General features: G+C 42.9%; 1 protein-coding gene across 16 annotated transcripts in view; it reads left to right on the forward strand.

Annotated features, from left to right (window-relative positions):
• The window catches only part of tanc2a (tetratricopeptide repeat, ankyrin repeat and coiled-coil containing 2a), a 1,120,879-nt gene that overhangs the window by 926,807 nt on the left and 171,028 nt on the right, over positions 1 to 23,044 (forward strand). For all 16 annotated transcript variants that reach the window (XM_070864738.1, XM_070864743.1, XM_070864740.1 and 13 more), the window contains one exon: positions 22,046 to 22,277. In XM_070864738.1, coding sequence (XP_070720839.1) covers positions 22,046 to 22,277 — 232 coding nt within the window. The remainder of the gene's footprint in view (positions 1 to 22,045; positions 22,278 to 23,044) is intronic.

Here is a 23,044-nt window from a genome sequence, read left to right on the forward strand (position 1 = left end):
TAGTTTATAGGCCCCCAAATAATAAGTTCACGGTGGGGCGGACAATAATCAAGGAAATAATGGAAGCATGTGAAAAAGGAACAGCAGTAATCATGGGGGATTTTAACCTACATATCGATTGGTCAAATTAAATCGCACGGGGTAGCCTTGAGGAGGAATTCATAGAATGCATACGGGATTGTTTCTTAGAACAGTATGTTACAGAACCAACAAGGGAGCCAGCTATCTTCGATCTGGTCCTGTGAAATGAGACAGGAATAATAAACAATCTCCTAGTAAAAGATCCTCTCGGAATGAGTGATCACCGTATGATTGAATTTGTAATACAGATTGAGGGTGAGGAAGTAGTGTCTCAAACGAGCGTACTATGCTTAAACAAAGGGGACTACAGTGGGATGAGGGCAGAGTTGACTTAAGTAGACTGGAAACACAGACTAAACGGTGGCACAATTGAGGAACAGTGGAGGACTTTTAAGGAGCTCTTTCATAGTGCTCAACAAAAATATATTCCAGTGAAAAAGAAGGGTGGTAAGAGAAGGGATAATCAGCAGTGGATAACCAAGGAAATAAAGGAGAGTATCAAATTAAAAACCAATGCGTATAAGGTGGCCAAGGTTAGTAGGAAACTAGAAGATTGGGAAAATTTTAAACGACAGCAAAGAATGACTAAGAATGCAATAAAGAAAGGAAAGAAAGATTATGAAAATAAACTTGCACAAAACATAAAAACAGATAGTAAAAGCTTTTACCGATATATAAAACGTAAAAGAGTGACTAAAGTAAATGTTGGTCCCTTAGAAGATGAGAAGGGGGATTTAATAATGGGAAATGTGGAAATGGCTGAGACCTTAAACAATTGTTTTGCTTCGATCTTCACAGTGGAAGACACAAAAACCATGCCAAAAATTGCTGGTCACGGGAATGTGGGAAGGGAGGACCTTGAGACAGTCACTATCACGAGGGATGTAGTGCTGGACAGGCTAATGGGACTCAAGGTAGACAAGCCCCCTGGTCCTGATGAAATGCATCCCAGGGTATTAAAAGAGATGGCGGAAGTTATAGCAGATGCATTCGTTATAATCTATCAAAATTCTCTGGACTCTGGGGAGGTACCAGCGGATTGGAAAGCAGCTAATGTAACGCCTCTGTTTTTAAAAAAAAAAGGGGGCCAACAAAAGGCAGGTAACTATAGGCCGGTTAGTTTAACATCTGTAGTGGGGAAAATGCTTGAAACTATCATTAAGGAAGAAATAGCAGGACATCTAGATAGGAATAGTGCAATCAAGCAGACGCATCATGGATTCATGAAGGGGAAATCATGTTTCACTCATTTACTGGAATTTTTTGAGGATATAATGAGCATGGTGGATAGAGATGTACCGATGGATGTGGTGTATTTAGATTTCCAAAAGGCATTCGATAAGGTGCCACACAAAAGGTTATTGCTGAAGATAAAGGTACGCGGAGTCAGAGGAAATGTATTAGCATGGATAGAGAATTGGCTAACTAACAGAAATCAGAGAGTCGGGATAAATGGGTCCTTTTCAGGTTGGCAATCGGTGGTTAGTGGTGTGCCACAGGGATCGGTGCTGGGACCACAACTGTTTACAATATACATAGATGACCTGGAAGAGGGGACAGAGTGTAGTGTAACAAAATTTGCAGATGACACAAAGATTAGTGGGAAAGCGGGTTGTGTAGAGGCTGCAAGGAGATTTGGATAGGTTAAGCGAATGGGCTAAGGTTTGGCAGATGGAATACAATGTCGGAAAATGTGAGGTCATCTACCTTGGGGAAAAAAAACAGTAAAAGGGAATATTATTTGAATGGGGAGAAATTACAACATGCTGAGGTGCAGAGGGACCTGTGGGTCCTTGTGCATGAATCCCAAAAAGTTAGTTTGCAGGTGCAGCAGGTAATCAGGAAGACGAATGGAATGTTGGCCTTCATTGCGAGGGGAATGGAGTACAAAAGCAGGGAGGTCCTGCTGCAACTGTACAGGGTATTGGTGAGGCCGCGCCTGGAGTACTGCATGCAGTTTTGATCACCTTACTTAAGGAAGGATATACTAGCCTTGGAGCGGGTACAGAGACGATTCACTAGGCTGATTCCAGAGATGAGGGGGTTACCTTATGATGATAGATTGAGTAGACTGGGTCTTTACTCGTTGGAGTTCAGAAGGATGAGGGGTGATCTTATAGAAACATTTAAAATAATGAAAGGGATAGATAAGATAGAGGCTGAGAGGGAGATTAGAACTAGAGGGCACAGCCTTAAAATACGGGGGAGCCAATTTAAAACCGAGTTGAGAAGGAATTTCTTCTCCCAGAGGGTTGTGAATCTGTGCAATTCTCTGCCCAAGGAAGCAGTTGAGGCTAGCTCACTGAATGTATTCAAATCACAGATAGATAGATTTTTAACCAATAAGTGAATTAAGGGTTATGGGGAGCGGGCGGGTAAGTGGAGCTGAGTCCATGGCCAGATCAGCCATGATCTTGTTGAATGGCGGAGCAGGCTCGAGGGGCTAGATGGCCTACTCCTTTTCCTAATTCTTATGTTCTTATGATTTACAGTTAGGGTTAAACAAAAGTTTCAATTGCGTAGGGTTTCCTTGTTGTCTTGCCTGCACTGGCCTATCATCAGAATTTATGCTTATTTTAAATATAAAGTTTAGTGTAAGTTAAGTACTTGTATCGTAAAAGAATAAAAAAAATATAGATTAACAACTGTATAGTTGATAACTAATGTAACTAAGAGAGAAGACAAACACAATTTATTGAATTAAAGAAAAAAATTTTTATTAACAAATATTAAAAAAAAACTTTAATAAACTATCCCTCCAAACCCGCTCCCCGCACCAAGCCATCCTTCACTCAAATACGCAAAATCTTAACAATTAACAAAACAAGAACAAGTGAACACTGAACGAATAAACTTTTGGAAACACTTCCCCCTCCCTATCTGCGGCCCCGTGTTCGTACCCCACCTGCCCGTTTTGGTCTACGCAGACCGACACCAAGACATCGTCCAGAGTGGGACGGCAAGACTTCCTCCCGTGGTGGAGGTGACGGAGTGGAAGCCTGAAGCTCCACTTCCGAGTCAGGAGGAACTGTGTCCTCCGTACTCGCTTGCGTGCTCGGGGTCTCGCTACGAGCAGACACGACACCTTGGGGTGCAGCACTGTGTCCAGCCAGCAACACATGCCGTAGGGCATTGGTTGCGGCTGTCTGCTGCCGAATGGCCTCCAATGTCTCCCTTGCAGTCTGTGCTTGCTCGGAAGACCAGTTGGAGAAGTTCGTGCAGAACTCGCTCCAGGTTGCTGGAAACTGGCTCCAGTTCGCGAAGAACTGGCTCCAGTTGGCAGAGAATCCCGCGAAACCCTGGATATGGTTGTGACCAATCACGACCGTCTCCTTGCACAGGGGATAATAAGCTCTCAGTCTGGCCCTCCATGGTAGGCAATTGCTCACCCAGCTGACCGAACGTCCGTGGGGTCGACATTTGCAAAATTACGCGCCTTGGCGTTGCCACCTGCACACCGCTTGGTTCCGGTGCCTCTTGCATCTCAATTGAGATGGCCACACGTTGTTCCCTCCTCTCCCCCCCCCCCCCCCACACACACACACAAACAATCTCATCCTAATCCTCCTCCGGATCCAATTGAGTTATGGATTGAGTGTTAACATCCTCCTCCTCCGTCTCTTCCTCCTGCGAGCTGTTGGAAGGGTCGATATTTGCGGATGTCTCCGCTAAATCATCTGGCCCAACGAACACTTGACCTTAGAAAGATGAATGAAATTTCTAAACAACTTATAACAATACATCAATATGTCAATATCAATATTTCAATCACCTAAAACTTTGCAATACTTTTCAAAACCCCATATGCACAAGAGTTTACCAGGGGTAACATGGCCTCATTCGTAGATCAAGAGTACATCAAAATTATTGAATTATAATTGCATAACATTACATGCGTAACTACGATATTTTTAGTATGTATTTAGTAATGTTTGACACATTGGACAGTTCCCATTACTCATGAGACTGAAGAGTGGGCTCAGCCACACCACGGGTCGTGACCAAACGGCTTTCAGGCCCCACCAAGGCCACTGCAAGCTCCTTGTATTGTGTTAGCACGTGCACCATTGTAGAGCTGCCGCCCGTCCTCCTTTGCTCCACATGATTGATAGTTAATCTTCTGTAAATGATAAGATAACATTGCATGGCATAAGCTAATTGACTTGATAATAAACATTTAAGACTGACAGATTTAAATGTTCAATTATTAATTAACATTGCAGTGCATATGAATAATTTTTTATATAAGATTCAACTTCGTGTTAGGGTGAATAAATTTATTTATAATTTAATTATTTTATGTTATAAATAAATGACATTGAAGATTCTAATTACAATTTATAAACCAAGTAAATAATACATATGTATGATTTTGAATATGACTTTTAAATATGTTTTAAAATATAGAATATAAAATGCAACTTACTCTGGCTGCTGCCAGCAGGCTGTTCCATCTCTTGCGGCACTGGTCAGCAGTCCGCACCTCATTAGATGCCAATGTCAAAACATTGGCAATTTCCACCCATATTCTGCGATATGCACGGGGTGGAGGTTTCCCATGCCCAACCCGTGTCAAGTCCTCCTACCTAGCAATCACTACATTTACAAGGGGCTCGTTGGCTTCCTCACTAAAGGCTTTGGCCCTTCTCCTTTCACTCTCTCTTTCCTTTTCTAGCTGCATCAACATTACTGTAAGATACTAGATTAGTCAAATATTTCAAAATTGTAAAATTTGTAAGCTTTCTCAATTTATATCCACAGAGCAAACAAACAATCCTCTCTCCTTCTCTCTCTCCCGCTCTTTGACCCTCCCTGTGCTTCTGAGCATGTGCGATGACCCATGACCCCTCCAAAAGTGTCAAAAAAGAAAAAAATCCCACACATGCGCACAACAGCGTTGCTAGGGAAGCTTTTTTTTTCTATGATTTCTGTTTGACTTCCGTTTTCTTTGGGCGATTGTGAGATCGCCGAAAAATCAGATCGCCCATTTGACATTGCCGGGGTAAGGCCGAGTAGAAAATCGCAAAAATAAAAATGGGACTTGTGCCAGCGATCAGCACGGGTAAGACGTCCCACATCACTGGAACATGGCCCATTTTTTGGGGCCTTAGCCACCTAGTGGAAAGTCTAGCCCCAGAGGTATAGTTTCCATGTGAGGCAGACCCCTGGGAACTCTCATTGTTACAATTAGTTGCATGGTTGTCCATTAAATAGGTTAGAGGAAAAGTTTTGTTTTCCAGCAAAAAGATGAATAAAATGGGACCATCTTTCTCAAGTGTGCAAACAGTAATATTTAGCTTACCCCCGTGTTAATGCCAAAGTATATTGTAAACAATGCTGCTTATTGATTACCTAATCTGGACATAATATTTTTAAATATTCAATGAAACATTACTATTTTTACTAAAATAAAAACAGAAAATGCTGGAAATACCTGAAACATTAACTCTGTTTCTCTCTCCAAGGTTGCTGCCTGACCTGCTGAGTATTTCCAGCATTTTCTGTTTTTATTTCAAATTTTCAGCATCTGCAGTACTTTGCTTTTGTATTACTAATTTTACTCTTTGAATTTGGTAAAATTTCACATTTCTGGATGGCCCAATTTAAAAGTATTTTAATGATTCATCTCATTTAAAAATAGGGAATAGATAAATATTATTTTATTTAATAACTTGAAGGCTTATTTGTCTTTCAGAAATTAATAGGTCCAAAATGTCAGGACAATCTAATTGTCTCAAATACAGTGCATGAAAAATTTAATCAGTAGTTGTGAAGTTAAAGTAAATCTAAATTAGCCATCAAGCAGAATTTTTTTGTTGACATTATTAAACATCAGTAAATATGAGGCTTGTGATCTGACAGCAAGTGAAACGTGCAGCCTGTGTGATTCATCTTGCTGAAGTCACCACCTTTGCGTCCTAACAGGCAATGCAGAACTAGGTAACCCGAGGCATACAAGCCAGGTTTGCAAAGTCGAAAAATTTTGGGGGGGAATCATGGCGATGAGGATAAGAACCAAAGGATATGCTACAACTTCCAGAATCTGCCAACAGACACTGGAATCTGACCTCACAGTAACTTGTGTTTATTTAGTACCCTTAACATTGAAACCATCTCAAGGTACTTCACAGAGGAGAAACGGATGTAGAGCATTAATAGAAGAGATAGGAGAGATGACTTAAAGCATGGTCAACAAAATATAAGACTTTAGGGGAGAGAAGAAACAAGGCTGAGGAATATTGGAGGGGATTCCAGAGAATAAGGTGGGACAGCTGAAGGCTATTGCCATTAATGGCACAGGAGAGGTGGGGGTGGATTGCACAGGAAGCTAGAGTTGAAGGACCGAAGAGAGGGGAGGTCATGGAGGCATTCAGAAATAAAAACTATTTTAAGGAATGGGAAGACAGCGGAAATTGGCAAGGATAAGGGTGATGGGTAAGCGGGGCTCAGAGCAACACAGAAGTTTTGGACAAGTGTGAGTTTGTGTCGGATGTGGTTCAGGAAGTCAGCAAGGAGACCATTGGAGAAATCAAGTCAGTGTGAATAAAAGTTTTAGCAGCAGTGGGGTATGAAGTAAGGACAGAGATGGGTGATGTTGCAGAAGCAGAAGTAAACAGTCTTCGGTAATGGGATTCAGGGTTTGAAACTCCGCTCAAGGTCAAACAGGACACCAAAAGTGTGCACTGTCTGTTGGCCAGTGCAAACTGTTGTGCAGTGAAGACAAACTAGAAATTATTAATGTACGCGGATTTACTTCACATCTATGACCAGTGGTAGCAGCTTTTGTATTAACCTATTGATTTGCTGATGTTGCAGCTTCTGATAATCGTGATGTGCTGTGAATCATTCTTAATAGAAATTCCAGTTTGTCAGTTGGATAGTGGACCAAGTAATAGTCGGCTTACCCAATCTTCCAAGTTTGGGTTGTGAAACTATCATAGGCAAGATTTTGAATCTATTAGATTCCAAGTTTTTGGACAGAAGTGCAATATCCATAATTTGCTGATTTTCCATTGGTATTTTCTTGCCTGTCAAACGTTACTTCCTGTAATACTTTTGTGTTAACGTTTATAATGGAAATATTTTAGAAAGTTTTGTACACATTTCACCATTATACTTTGTTGATGAAATCAAATCACATTCATCTTTCATTTCTTTTCTCAGTAACTAAAATGTTTTATGTTCAGGACATTCTAAAAAGGAAGGGAGATCAGCCAGTTGTCGTGGTGCACATTGGTACCAACGACATAGGTTTAAAAAAAAGGGATGAGGTCCTGCGAAACGAATTTAAGGAGCTAGGAGCTAAATTAAAAAGTAGGATCTCAAAAGTAGTAATCTCGGGATTGCTACCAGTGCCACGTGATAGTCAGAGTAGGAATCGCAGGATAGCGCAGATGAATGCGTGGCTTGAGCAGTGGTGCAGCAGGGAGGGATTCAAATTCCTGGGGCATTGGAACCGGTTCTGGGGGAGGTGGGACCAGTACAAACCGGACGGTCTGCACCTGGGCAGGACCGGAACCAATGTCCTAGGGGGAGTGTTTGCTAGTGCTGTTGGGGAGGAGTTAAACTAATATGGCAGGGGGATGGGAACCAATGCAGGGAGACAGAGGGAAACAAAAAGGAGGCAAAAGCAAAAGACAGAAAGGAGAATAGTAAAAGTGGAGGGCAGAGAAACCCAAGGCAAAGAACAAAAAGGGCCATTGTACAGCAAAATTCTAAAAGGACAAAGGGTGTTAAAAAAACAAGCCTGAAGGCTTTGTGTCTTAATGCAAGGAGTATCCGCAATAAGGTGGATGAATTAACTGTGCAAATAGATGTTAACAAATATGATGTGATTGGGATTACGGAGACGTGGCTCCAGGATGATCAGGGCTGGGAACTCAACATCCAGGGGTATTCAACATTCAGGAAAGATAGAATAAAAGGAAAAGGAGGTGGGGTAGCATTGCTGGTTAAGGAGGAAATTAAGGCAATAGTTCGGAAGGACATTAGCTTGGATGATGTGGGATCTATATGAGTAGAGCTGCAGAACACCAAAGGGCAAAAAACGTTAGTGGGAGTTGTGTACAGACCTCCAAACAGTAGTAGTGATGTTGGGGAGGGCATCAAACATGAAATTAGGGGTGCGTGCAATAAAGGTGCAGCAGTTATAATGGGTGACTTTAATATGCACATAGATTGGGCTAACCAAACTGGAAGCAATACGGTGGAGGAGGATTTCCTGGAGTGCATAAGGGATGGTTTTTTAGACCAATATGTCGAGGAACCAACGAGGGGGGAGGCCATCTTAGACTGGGTGTTGTGTAATGAGAGAGGATTAATTAGCAATCTCGTTGTGCGAGGCCCCTTGGGGAAGAGTGACCATAATATGGTGGAATTCTGCATTAAGATGGAGAATGAAACAGTTAATTCAGAGACCATTGTCCAGAACTTAAAAAAGGGTAACTTTGAAGGTATGAGGCGTGAATTGGCTAGGATAGATTGGCGAATTATACTGAAGGGGTTGACTGTGGATGGGCAATGGCAGACATTTAGAGACCGCATGGATGAACTACAACAATTGTACATTCCTGTCTGGCGTAAAAATAAAAAAAGGGAAGGTGGCTCAACCGTGGCTATCAAGGGAAATCAGGGATAGTATTAAAGCCAAGGAAGTGGCATACAAATTGGCCAGAAATAGAAGCGAACCTGGGGACTGGGAGAAATTTAGAACTCAGCAGAGGAGGACAAAAGGTTTGATTAGGGCAGGGAAAATGGAGTACGAGAAGAAGCTTGCAGGGAACATTAAGGCGGATTGCAAAAGTTTCTATAGGTATGTAAAGAGAAAAAGGTTAGTAAAGACAAACGTAGGTCCCCTGCAGTCAGAATCAGGGGAAGTCATAACGGGGAACAAAGAAATGGCGGACCAATTGAACAAGTACTTTGGTTCGGTATTCACTAAGGAGGACACAAACAACCTTCCGGATACAAAAAGGGTCGGAGGGTCTAGTAAGGAGGAGGAACTGAGGGAAATCCTTATTAGTCGGGAAATTGTGTTGGGGAAATTGATGCGATTGAAGGCCGATAAATCCCCAGGGCCTGATGGACTGCATGGAGGTGGCCTTGGAAATAGTGGATGCATTGACAGTCATTTTCCAACATTCCATTGACTCTGGATCAGTTCCTATGGAGTGGAGGGTAGCCAATGTAACCCCACTTTTTAAAAAAGGAGGGAGAGAGATAACAGGGAATTATAGACCGGTCAGCCTGACATCGGTAGTGGGTAAAATGATGGAATCAATTATTAAGGATGTCATAGCAGTGCATTTGGAAAGAGGTGATATGATAGGTCCAAGTCAGCATGGATTTGTGAAAGGGAAATCATGCTTGACAAATCTTCTGGAATTTTTTGAGGATGTTTCCAGTAGAGTGGACAAGGGAGAACCAGTTGACGTGGTATATTTGGACTTTCGGAAGGCTTTCGACAAGGTCCCACACAAGAGATTAATGTGCAAAGTTAAAGCACATGGGATTGGGGGGTAGTGTGCTGACGTGGATTGAGAACTGGTTGTCAGACAGGAAGCAAAGAGTATGAGTAAATGGGTACTTTTCAGAAAGGCAGGCAGTGACTAGTGGGGTACCGCAAGGTTCTGTGCTGGGGCCCCAGCTGTTTACACTGTACATTAATGATTTAGACGAGGGGATTAAATGTAGTATCTCCAAATTTGCGGGCGACACTAAGTTGCGTGGCAGTGTGAGCTGCGAGGGGGATGCTATGAGGCTGCAGAGCAACTTGGATAGGTTAGGTGAGTGGGCAAATGCATGGCAGATGAAGTATAATGTGGATAAATGTGAGGTTATCCACTTTGGTGGTAAAAACAGAGAGACAGACTATTATCTGAATGGTGACAGATTAGGAAAAGGGGAGGTGCAAAGAGACCTGGGTGTCATGGTACATCAGTCATTGAAGGTTGGCATGCAGGTGCAGCAGGCGGTTAAGAAAGCAAATGGCATGTTGGCCTTCATAGCGAGGGGATTTGAGTACAGGGGCAGGGAGGTGTTGCTACAGTTGTACAGGGCCTTGGTGAGGCCACACCTGGAGTATTGTGTACAGTTTTGGTCTCCTAACCTGAGGAAGGACATTCTTGCTATTGAGGGAGTGCAGTGAAGGTTCACCAGACTGATTCCCGGGATGGCGGGACTGACCTAAAAGAAAGACTGGATCAACTGGGCTTGTATTCACTGGAGTTCAGAAGAATGAGAGGGGACCTCATAGAAACGTTTAAAATACTGACGGGGTTAGACAGGTTAGATGCAGGAAGAATGTTCCCAATGTTGGGGAAGTCCAGAACCAGGGGACACAGTCTAAGGATAAGGGGTAAGCCATTTAGGACCGAGATGATGAGGAATTTCTTCACCCAGAGAGTGGTGAACCTGTGGAATTCTCTACCACAGAAAGTTGTTGAGGCCAATTCACTAAATATATTCAAAAAGGAGTTAGATGAAGTCCTTACTACTCGGGGGATCAAGGGGTATGGTGAGAAAGCAGGAATGGGGTATTGAAGTTGCATGTTCAGCCATGAACTCATTGAATGGTGGTGCAGGCTAGAAGGGCCGAATGGCCTACTCCTGCACCTATTTTCTATATTTCTATGTTTCTAAAATGATATTTTAAACAAAATTAAAAGACATACTTTGCAATTATATAACTACATTTATCTATGTTATGTGTCTTTTAATAGCTTAATAACATTTTCAGCTTGAAGGCCTCGGCTTATCCTACCATCCTCGACTTGGTGCTTTTGTTATCTGAAGACAGATCCTGTATCTGAGCACGTGCAGTCTGCACAATTTCACAGTAACATTTAGATATCCAAATGTTAGAAGCCTTCTCCCCTGTCTGTAACAAAATATATGCAAATTGTTTTTCAAAACTACTTAAAGAAAAGCTAGAGGACAAATTTCAGAAACTTTATTCAGGTATAATTTATTTTGACATTTTTTTTAAACTGTGCAAAAGGAAGAAATGGGAGAGAGTTAAAAAGGATAAACAATGATGACAAGCAAAGCCTCTAATTATCATCGGTATTTTGCTGATGGTTAGAAAGCATAAATAGCAATACAACAATCTAACAATTAGATAGCGTAAGTAAAGAAAAACTGTTTCCAATAGCTGAAGCGTGGATAACCAGAGGGCACATACTTAACGTGATTGTCAAAGGAACCAGAGGCAACATGAGGAAAAACTTCTTTACGCAACGAGTAGTTAGCATTTGGAATGCACTGCCAAATAGGGTGGTGGATACAGATCCAATATTAGCCTTCAAAAGGAAATTCACTAAATACTTGAAGGAGACAAAATTGTAAGGATTTGGGGAAAGAGCCGAGGAGTGGTGGATTGCTCCTCAAAAGAGCCAGTGCAGACTTGATAGGCTGAATGGCCTCCTTCTGTGCTGTATTCTATGATTCTATAATTACTGATATCTGTGAAAGGAGTGAGGAGTCTTTCTTTCTCTCTCTCTCTATTGGTCTCTGCCTTTTTCTTTCTCTCTCTTTCTAGGAGCCTAATTTAATGATTTCACAAATCGTAGACTGTTACAGACAAGTGCTGCTAATCTGAGGCACACCCACCCAGTTCCCTGTCCTCCCCATCCCTTCACAACTTACAGACATGGAATTTATCAGCGAGCAAACTTCAAATTCCACTCTTCAAGTTCCCAATCCACACATCTGCCAAACTCCACCAAAAATAGATTTCAGTATTTATGTGGCACTTTCAGGCTGGGCATTAAGTACTCATCAGCTAGTGCAATGCCAGCAGTCCACTAATCACTCCATGGCAGTATTAATAAGATGAAAAAAAGTCAATTCTCCTGGTTATTTTCAATCAGCAGATGAAATATATAAGAATATTTTATGTAAATAGCTCTGTTAGATTCATTGTGGTTGATTAAGCTTGCCTTATAAAACAGCAGTTTTTATCCAACAGTATTTGCAAACCCATTTTAGTTGCCGAACTGTTATGATTCAGTTTGTGCCATTGTATTGTGACAAATAAAGAAGAAAGACTTGCATTTATATAGCGCCTTTCACGACTACCGGACGTCCCAAAGCACTTTACAGCCAATGAAGTACTTTTGTAATGCAGGAAAAGCGGCAGCCAATTTCCGTTCAGTAAGCTCCTACAAACAGCAATGTGATAATGACCAGATAATCTGTTTTTGTGATGTTGATTGAGGGATAAATATTGGCCAGGACCCTGGGGATAACTTCTCTGCTCTTCTTCGAAATAGTGCCATGGGAGCTTTTACGTCCATCTGAGAGAACAGACGGGACCTCGGTTTAACGTCTCATCCGAAAGACGGCACCTCCAACAGTGCAGTGCTTTCTCAGTACTGCACTGAAGTATTAGCCTGGATTTTTGTGCTTGTCTCTGGACTGGGACTTAAACCCACAACCTTCTGCCTCAGAGGCAGGAGTGCCACGGCTCACACAGCTTTCCTGTTGCTCCATTTATAAAAACACTCCATCTTTAACTTTAATTAATAAATCTCCTAAATTTTGAGCTGCGGGGCAATCCTCTTAATTATTCAATTTAACTAATGCCATGTACTTCCCTTTGTTTTGAAATAACAACTCTGCTTTGCTGATATTTCACCTTCATACTGCTTGATCATTCTTTCCTACAGTGGTTACAACTCACTTTTTAAAATAACGAATGCATCTGAAAGGGGGAGAAATGTATGGAATGAAGAATAATGACGCTAATCGTATTTTTTAACTATTTTATTCTTTTGAAACTGTTCCTGATGCTGAGACACTCTCTAAACCCGGTAAGAATGACGTAAACAGTATTTACGCCGTTTTTTGGGGTTTCCTCAATGACAGTGGACGAAAGGGAGAACCCCTGTGGAAATTCGCCTCCATTGTATTCAATTAAACTCCTGTTTCTCCAGGCATTATTCGAAATGACCTTCTCTGCCTCCTACCAGTATTTGTTTTAATGAAACGCAGGTTAATTACAGAGCAGTGTGCAGCACACTGTGCAGCAGACTGGTAAGATGTGGATCTGTACCTTTGGTCTGATGCTGTGTTCCTGGCCTACAGTTGAGCAAAATGGACGAACAACATATGACAGTCTCCCAAACACCACCTGCCGACATGTTAGAGAGCAGCATTGACAGAGTCCTGGGAGCGGCAACAGCCTACCTGATCTCTTAGTCAGCCAAAATATGAAACGAGTCATCATAAAATGCTGTTTTTCTGTTCTTTTGTTCATTATTTTAAAATAAAATAACTTCACATTTTCTGACTGCTTAAATACTAGTCTTGATTATGTTTAATGTTGCTTTCAGTACAGACTGATGAGGCCATTTTTCTATTCTGAATAAAAGAGAGAGCTAAAGGGACTGCATTCTTCAGTTTTGGATTCAAGAGCGAGGTCCTGGTTTCAAAAGAAACAAACAAGCTGAATTGAAGCCAATGCTCTGAGGAGAACCACACAGCCTCATTCTTACACCAGACCCTCATCAACTCAAACTCCCATTAGCTGTTCTGACATTATGCCTGGACCAATTTAATGCTTGTTGCTCTGTACAGATGAATCTTCTTTTTCTATCTTTGAATCACAGACAAAGCTGAAAATCAGAGTGAACGTTAGGTTAGTCATTGCAATAGAGTTCATTCAGATTTCTTTTCTAATTGTCAACTGGATGAATCATCCAGCATTGATTCGAGTGAAACAGCACCAGCACAATAGTAAGATGCGAAAAAATATTTGCACAACAGACAAATATTATTGTTAAACGTTTAATTTTGATGATCACTGACTGCTTTGGATGAATAAGAAATGTATTTGTATTCAAAAAGTGATTAGTTTTCAGTGAACCATTTGAGATCTCTTTGTGTATTCAGCAAAATCTTAAGAGTCTGAGAAGAAAACATAATTTTAAAACTATGATATTTCCCATTTTATCTTGGAATAAAATATTCCAAGATAAAATGGCAAGTATTATTGTTTTTAACAGCAGCCATCAGGCAGCTGGCATTTTTTTTAGCTGGGCAGTAGACAGTAAGATATGTAGGGAAAATTCTTTTGGAAAATATTTTTTTTTGTAAGCACCCTACCAGGTTGTCTCAATTTCTGTAATGCTCTCCCAATTGGTCTCCCATTTCAAATCTTATCAGTTGCAACTCAACCCAAACGTTGCAGCCGATGCCCTCACTCCCACAAATTGCCCACCTCTGGAAACAGGGCACACCTACCGTGTTTCGTCTGTTTTTACCGGCGCGGTTGATGCGGTGGCCGCTTGAGCGAAATTCCACTCTTTGGCTTTTTTTTCAGCAGACCGGAAGTTGGTCATAATGGGGGCGGATGTGCGGCGGAGAGTGGAAGTTCGCACACTAGAGGGGCGGAAGTTGGGGTTGGGTGTAGCGTCCGCCGCTGTCAGTCATCACGGTGCTGCGTCACCACGTCTCTCCCCTTCATTTAAAGGGGGGATCAGTGCAATTTTTAAAGTTCAGTCAGCCATGATCTACTCCTGCACCTATTTTCTATGTTTCTATGGCCACTGGGCCACCAGGGAGGGTTTCGGCCGGGCCAGCGACCAGGCACCCAGGGGGTGCCAGGCTGCCTGTTGGAAGCTCAGCCGAACCCAGGGGCATAATTGTCGGCCCGACATGGCAGTCGGCCGACAGAAAAATAAAAATATGGCGGTCACGGCAGTAGGTCCTCCCACTTAATGGCAGCCGCACCGCCATTTTAGAAGTACTGCAAACACAGTGCACCGGCAACAAGATTTTCTCGGCGGAATTTTGCTATCGGAGGTGCACGCTCTGATGATGCACTTAGGACAGATCTGTAGCAGCAGAGCGGTAGTGGGGGCAACGGGTCACCGATAGGATATGACAGGAGCAGAATTTCCAAAATGGCGGCCATTCCATGAAAAATTGGCTCCCATTGCACTCCACAGCGTGGCTGCTGATTTACGGTGGTAACAGGCCTTAAGGAAAGGGGCAATTTAGGCCCCCCATGATTGCATCAGCTTGAGTAGCCAGAAGTTGGCTTCACAATTTTTGTTCCAATTTTCACGTCTCTCCATGCCTTTGCCTCACCCTATCTTGGCAATCTCCTCCAGTTTGACATGTCCACATAGGCCGGAGTTTTCCAGTGTGGTAGCAGGCATGACTGGTGGCAGGTCATGTGGGAAAGTTATTATTTTTGACAGCGGGTGAGGAACCTGCTATCAACTCGCTCCCACGCGCCTTTTCCGCAGGCACATCTGTCATCATGGAGCAAACCCGACCGGCAACGGTGAGGGACCCAATTGAGATGATTATCAGTTAAAGAGCCTTTTTTCACTTTTAAAATTTTCCTGCATGGCCACGGGATTCACGCAGCTAGGGAACCACGTCTGTCAACCTGAGGCGGGAGGCCATTACTGCAGCTGATCACTTGACAACATGAATTTATACAGGATATATGGCACTGAAACATGCCATTCAGCCGAACCAGTCCATACTGGCATTTATACTCCACTCGAGCCTCCTCCTGCCTTTCCTCATCTAAATCTATCAGCATACCCTCTCTTCCCTTCTCCCTCATATACTTGTCTAGCCTCCCCTTAAATGCATCGATACTATTTGCTTCAACCACTCCCTGTAGTAGCAAATTCCACATTCTCACCACTCTTTGGGTAAAGAAGTTTCTTCTGAATTCCCTATTGGATTTCTTGGTGACTATCTTATATTGATGGCCTCTAGTTATACTCTTCCCCACAAGTGGAAACATTCTCTCTGTATCCACTCTATCAAAACCTTTCATAATTTTAAAGACCTCCATTAGGTTACCCCTCAGCCTTTTTTCAAGAGGAAAGAGACCCAGCATGTTCATCCTTTCCTGATATGTATACCTTCGCATTTCTGGTATCATCCTTGTAAATCATCTCTGCACCTTCTCTAATGCCTCTAAATCCTTTTTATAATATGGTGACCAGAACTGTACGCAGTACTCCAGTGTGGTCTAACCGAAATTTGATACAGGTTTAGCATAACTTCCCTACTTTTCAATTCTATACCTCGAGAAATAAATCCTAGTGCTTGGTTTGCTTTTTTTATGGCCCTGCTAGCCTGTGTTGCAACTTTTAGTGATGTTTGTATTTGAAATCTGAGATCCCTTTGTTACTCTACCCCACCTAGACTCGCACCATCCAAGTAATAAGTGACTTCCTTATTCTTCCTAACAAAATGTAATACCTTACATTTATCTATGCTGATCTTCATTTGCCAATTATATGCCTTTCCTGCAAATTTATTAATGTCTTCCTGTAATTTGTTGAATTCTTCCTCAGTTATTACTATTCCGCCCCCCCCCCCCCCGCCGCAATTTGGTGTCATCTGCAAATTTAGAAATTGTGTTTTTGATTCCAAAGTCTAAATCGTTAATATAAATTGTGAACGACAGTGGTCCCAGCACTGATCCTTGTGGAACACCACTACCCACCTCCTGCCACTGTGAATAGCTACCCTTTACCTCTACTCTCTGCTTTCTGTCTTGAAGCCAGCTAGCGATCCATTCTACTATTTGTCCCCTGACTCTGCATTCTTTGAGCTTGTTCATTAGTCTATTATGGGGTACCTTATCAAAGGTATTTTGAAAATCTAGATAAATTACATCTACTGCATTACTCTCTCTGTTACCTCTTCAAAAAATTCAATGAGGTTGGTCAAGCAAGACTTTCCCTGTTGAAATCCATGCTGACTATACATTATTATATTTTCATATTTTAGATGTTCTTCTATTTTCTCCTTTAGTAGGGATTCCATTAATTTTCCTACCACTGATGTTAAGCTGACTGGTCTATAATTCCCTGGACATGTTCTATCCCCCTTCTTAAACATAGGTATTACATTAGCTATCCAGTACAGTAAATGCTCCCACCTGACAAAGGATCACTTTCCTCAGGCAGAAGCAGTTGCTCAGTCCATTTCCAGCACTGATTCTACAGGCTGCAGATGTTTCCAACAAAGTGTCACCTCATTCGAAAAACTCTCTCACCATTGACAGCTACTTCTGTCATCTGTACTTCACCTGCCGTCTATTCCATCAACATGGGTGCCATTTATACTGTCTTACCTTGGTCCTCAGAATCGAACCATGATAAGCCCCAACATCAGTAGCACCAACAACAACAATCTTCTCCACAATCAACTGATGCTGCACAGGACAGAGGGCATCAGCACCCAAATGCTTTGCTGCCTGGGAGGCAGGAATGACCTGATTGTGGCCAGATTTAGTTACACCTATATGACTGCCACATGATGTGCTAGGTTGGCACCACCCCACACCAACACCATAAAGCATCCCTACAATGACCAAGCCATTTCTTTCACACTCATCACCATTGCAGGGGGTACCATTATGTCTCACCATACACTGCAGCTCATTAAGCCACCCCCACAGGTGCACACAAATCTGTCTAAAACTGGAAAATGTTGAACTTAAAGGTTTTTATGTTTGACACCACATTAACAAAAATTTTACATAAACATTGGATAAAACACCCAAGTGGCTACCCGTCGTGTGGTGTTAGTTGGTATGATTGCACTAGGATGAGGGTGAGTGTGGGGGGTGGCTAGTGAGATGGAGATGTGATAATGTAGACAGAGAGAGGGGATTGATGGAGGTGCAAGGTATGTTGGTGTGAGTAAGCATGTGCAGGAATAGAGTAGGGAAGGCAGAGTGATGGGGATGTGATGAGATGCTCAGTAGAATATAAGAACATAAGAAATAAGAGCAGGAGTAGGCTATTTGGCCCCACGAGCTTGCTCCGCTATTCAATAAGATCATGGCTGAGCTGATCTTGGCCTCAACTGCACTTCCCTGCTTGCTCCCCATAACTCTTGACTCCCCTATAGTTCAAAAATCTGTCTATCTCTACCTTAAATATATTCAATGACCCAGCCTCCACAGCTCTCTGGGGTAGAAAATTTAAAAGATTCATGACCCTCTGAGGGAAGAAATTCCTCCTCTTCTACATTTTAAATGTGCAACCCCTTATTGTGAATGCCGTTGAGTGTGGCTTTGTACTAACGTTTCCTGAACTAATAAGATCACATCCCTGCTTGTGACCACCTCTGCAATCTGAAATCAGGCTGTTTTGGTCTGCTAGGGAGGTCTCTTCTGCCCATTGGAAGGGAAGAGGACCTCCCTGCATGCTCTGACTCCCTCCACAAGCATATGGAGGAGTTATCAGAGAATCTGGGTGCAGCCCTCTGTCTCTGTGCAGTCATTGGTAGTGTTTTTTTAATTTGTACTGGGATGTGGGCGTTGCTGGCCAGGCCAGCATTTATTGCCCATCTCTAATTGCCCTTGAGATGGTGGTGGTGGTGAGCCGCCTTCTTGAACCACTGCAGTCCTTGTGGTGAAGGTACTCCCACAGTGCTGTTGGGGAGGGAGTTCCAGGATTTTGACTCAGCAACGATGAAGGAACGGCGATATATTTCAAAATCAACATGGTGTGTAAGGAGGGGATCTTGCAGGTGATGGTGTTCCCATGCGCCTGTTGCTCTCAGCCTTCAAGGTGGTAGAGTTTGCGGGTTTGGGACGTGCTGCCGAAGAATACTGCAGTGCATCTTGTAGATGGTACATACTGCAGCCACGGTGCTGCATTGGTTGAGGGAATGACTTGAAGGTGGTGGATGGTGTCAATTATGCAGGCTGGGTGTTGAGATTGTTGAGTGGTGTTGGAGCTGCATCATCCAGGCAACTGGAAAGTATTCCATCACACTCCTGACTGGTGGAAAGACTTTGGGGAGGCAGGAGGTGAGACACTCACTGCAGAATATCCAGCCTCTGACTCGCTCTTGTTGCCACAGTATTTATGTGGCTGGTCTACTTACGGTTCTGGTCAATGGTGAGCCCAGGATGTTGATCGTCGAGGATTCGGCGATGGTAATGCCATTGAAGATCATGGGGAGGTGGTTAGATTCTCGCCTGTTGGAGATAGTCGTTGCCTGGCACTTGTGTGGTGCAAATGTTCCTTGTCACTTATCAGCCCAAGCCTGAATGTTGTCCAGGTCTTGCTGCATGCGAGCATAGATTGCTTCATTATCTGAGGAATTGTGAATGGACTTGAACACTGTGCAATCATCAGCGAACATTCCACTTCTGACCTTATGATGGAGGGCAGGTCATTGACGAAGCAGCTGAAGATGGTTGGGCCTAGGACATTGCCCTTCTGGGGATGAGATGATTGACCTCTGACAACCGCAATCATTTTTTTTTGCGCTAAGTATGACTCCAGCCAGTGGAGAGTTTTCCCCCTAATTCCCATTGACTTCAATTTTACTAGGGCTCTTTGATGTCAAGGGCAGTCACTCTCACCTTACCTGGAAATCAGCTCTTTTATCCATATTTGGACAAAGGCTATAATGAGGTCTGGAGCCGAGTGGTCCTGGTGGAACCCAAACTGAGCATTGCTGAGCAAGTTATTGGTGAGTAAGTGCCGCTTGATAGCACTGTTGACAACATCTTCCATCACATTGCTGATGATTGAGAGTCAGCTGATGGGGCGGTAACTGGCTGGATTGGATTTATCCTGCTTTTTGTGGACAGGACATACCTAGTGTTCCACATTGTCAGGTAGATGCCAGTGTTGTAGCTGTACTAGAACAGCTTGGCTAGAGGCACGGAAAGTCTTCAGCACAAGTCTTCAGCATGACAGCCAGGATGTTGTCAGGGGCCATAGCCTTTGCTCTATCTAGTGCACTTGGCCGTTTCTCTATCATGTGGAGTGAATTGAATTGACTGTAGACTTGCTTCTATGATGCTGGGGACCTCAGGAGGATGCCGATATGGATCATCCTTTGGCACTTCTGGCTGAAAATGGTTGAAAACACTTCAGCCTTGTCTTGTGCACCCGCGTGCTGGGCCCGCCATCATTGAGGATGGGGATATTGATGGAGCCTCCTCCTTCCGATTAGTTGTTTAATTGTCCATCACCATTCACGACTGAATGTGACAGGACTGCAGAGTTTTGATCTAATCTGCCGATTTTGGGATCGCTTAGCATGCTGCTTCTACTGTTTAGCATGCATGTAATCCTGTGTTGCAGGTTCCCCAGGGTGACAACTCATCTCACCATTGACCAGAACCGTAAGTAGACCAGACAGAGCGCAGTTAAGAGTCAACCACATTGCTGTGGGTCTGGAGTCACATATAGGCCAGACTGGGAAAGGACGGCAGATTTGCTTCCCTAAAGGACATTAGTAAGCCAGATGGGGTTTTACAACAATCCCGATAGTTTCGTGGTCACCATGATATCAGCTTTTTATTCCAGATTTATTTATTGAACAGAATTCAAATTCCCCAGCTGCCATGGTGGGATTTGAGCTCCTGTCTCCGTATCATTATTCTTGATTACTAGTCCAATAATATGACCACTATGCTACCATTCCCATTCCCAATGTTTGCAGCACTCCAACACTGTAGTGCATGGACAGCATGTTAGATTAAACTTCAAATCTAATGTGGCCATTGTCCCTTTAAAGATCCTGGCTGAATGATGTCACCAGACCCACCCTATCTCATTGTCTGGGTAATGGGATTAAAAGGCCCCATTAAGGTAAATTCATTTTCTGCAGTGGATTGGAGCCGGCAGCGGGGTCACGACCCACCAAGGATAGTGGCCATATCGGACCCGCCAGGGTAAAGAAAATTCCGACCAAAGACTTTCCGCCACACTGACACCAGAGTACTCCTTGTCCTCTTATCATGTCTTCTGGAGTTCCATCCCCTGTTCAGTTCACCTTGCCATCACCCTCTCTCTGTCTTGAAAAGATGTGCCAAAGCTGAAAAGATAGTTCATCTTTGTATTAATCACGTGTACAGCCATTGAGAATTGAGTCGCACTAATCTTTCACCTATTGGATCTAGGTTTAAATCCAGCCCAGACAGATGGGTGATAATCTGTCTTTTCTGACAGCTGCTAAGAGGTATTTAGTGAAATGAGTTTGAACACTCTCATTCCAGGTCCTGGTAAATGACATCCACAGCACAAAATTGCCCATTTTACTTTAACAGTTCACTTTCATTTGGATCAGCACTGACAAGTTACCTTGCCAGGGTGTAATCATCTTAGGCAGTCCCTTGTATCGAGGATGACTTGCTTCCACATCAAAAAGGGATGAATTCACAGGTGTTTCAATGAAGGACCTGCTATTCCATGTCCCGAACTACATCCTCAAGGTGGAAGATGCCTCTGTGTGGATTTTTTTAACGTGTGGTGGCCGGATTATGGTGACGTTCAATCCAGTCGCCCTTCTCCAAGACGTCGCTCTCCTGCACCAGCTCGTGCTGCTCCCTGAAGTGGTATCCCGCCACGCTGGTTCCAGGGCCGTTCGCCTTTTGTGGCCCTGACCTGACGTTGGTGTTCTCACGCAGGTCGGGGCCGCCACGCTGTTGTAATGGTGCTCCTGGGGCCACCAACATGATATTTGATGAGTTATATATAATATTTCCACTTTGATGCTTAACATCAAGCCAAAAGTTCACCTCAATTTCGTCAATCTTCATACTGTTGAAAAATTAGCCTTTGAAACGTGTATTTAGTTAATTCGAGGCCAGTTTTAACAGTGTGAATTTTAATTCCAAGAATGTGTGGTGGAACTTTGTAAACTCAGAAAACAGTTAAGTGAAATGCTGAAACTGAAGCAGAATTTCAGGGGGGAAATTAAAAACTAAAGATGAAGATATATTGGTGATAGTTTTATAGTTTCAGGCCCAATAAATTTAAATCCTATGAATTAGTTCTGTTTATTGTCCTGCAACTTTTGGTTAAGAGCTGAATTTTTCCAAGAATAAAGTTCCTGCAGATCAAACTAGTGGCATTTGCTTTAGACTTTGTTGACTGTTTAAGTGGTTTTACAGTTAACTGGGGTATTAACTAAAAAAGATACAAAACTACTCATTGAATTCTCTTTCCAGGTGGTAGCCTACCATTACTGCCAAGCAGACAATGCCTACACCTGCTTAGTTCCAGAGTTTGTACACAATGTGGCAGCTCTCCTCTGCCGGTCGCCCCAACTTGTTGCCTATCGGGAGCAGCTCCTTCGAGAACCACATTTACAGAGTATGCTCAGCTTGCGCTCCTGCGTTCAAGATCCCATGGCATCGTTTAGAAGAGGAGTCCTGGAACCGCTTGACAACCTGCGCAAAGGTAGGTCAATGTTTTTGGAATAGGAGTTAAGTTCAAGGAATTAGATGTTAGTGAGTCTTAGATACAGTGCATTGGAGTACTACAGGATGTTGGGACAGAGGTTCATTCTGGAATTCCTGATCTCAGCCATATTTCTGTCAGGAACTATTTTACCAGATTCTTCCCTGGAAAGGGAAGAGAAAATCAGACAGGACTCTTCACGAGGACTCTCTTCTGTACTTTCTGGGTAGCTAAGAGCAAGCTGCCTGGACTGCAAGGTATGTGGTCCAGAAGAAAGGAGAAAAATAGGTATCAAGAGAATAATATATAGTACTAAGGGATTTATGCATACAGGGTGGTATAGTGATTAGAATGCTATCCTTTCTCAGGGATCCGAATCAGAATCCAGCCCTGCTGGGCTCAAAGTTTCCTCATTCTGCTTATAAGGGACTAAAATGAAATGTGTAATGGCTGTCTCAATCTAATGGATGTAGTTTGATTTACAACTATTCACAATTTGGTAACACACAATCTCACTCAAATTGCCTTAGGATGACTGGTATGAATAGTGGAAGTCTTTTGCAGTCTGGTATAATGTTCTAAGGTTGTGCATTTAAACGCTTATTGTTGGGACCAGCAAATGTAACTTTAGCCCACATCTAACTCGAGCTAAAAGTTTGTAATGTTAATATCAGCTACAGAAATTAGTAATGCTAGTAAAAATGCTTTATTTCTTTATACTAATATTGGCAACCTTGACAGCACAATTCATCCATTACAAAAACTTT

The sequence above is a fragment of the Pristiophorus japonicus genome, chromosome 21, assembly GCF_044704955.1.
Source record: "Pristiophorus japonicus isolate sPriJap1 chromosome 21, sPriJap1.hap1, whole genome shotgun sequence".
Classification (NCBI taxonomy): domain Eukaryota; kingdom Metazoa; phylum Chordata; class Chondrichthyes; family Pristiophoridae; genus Pristiophorus; species Pristiophorus japonicus.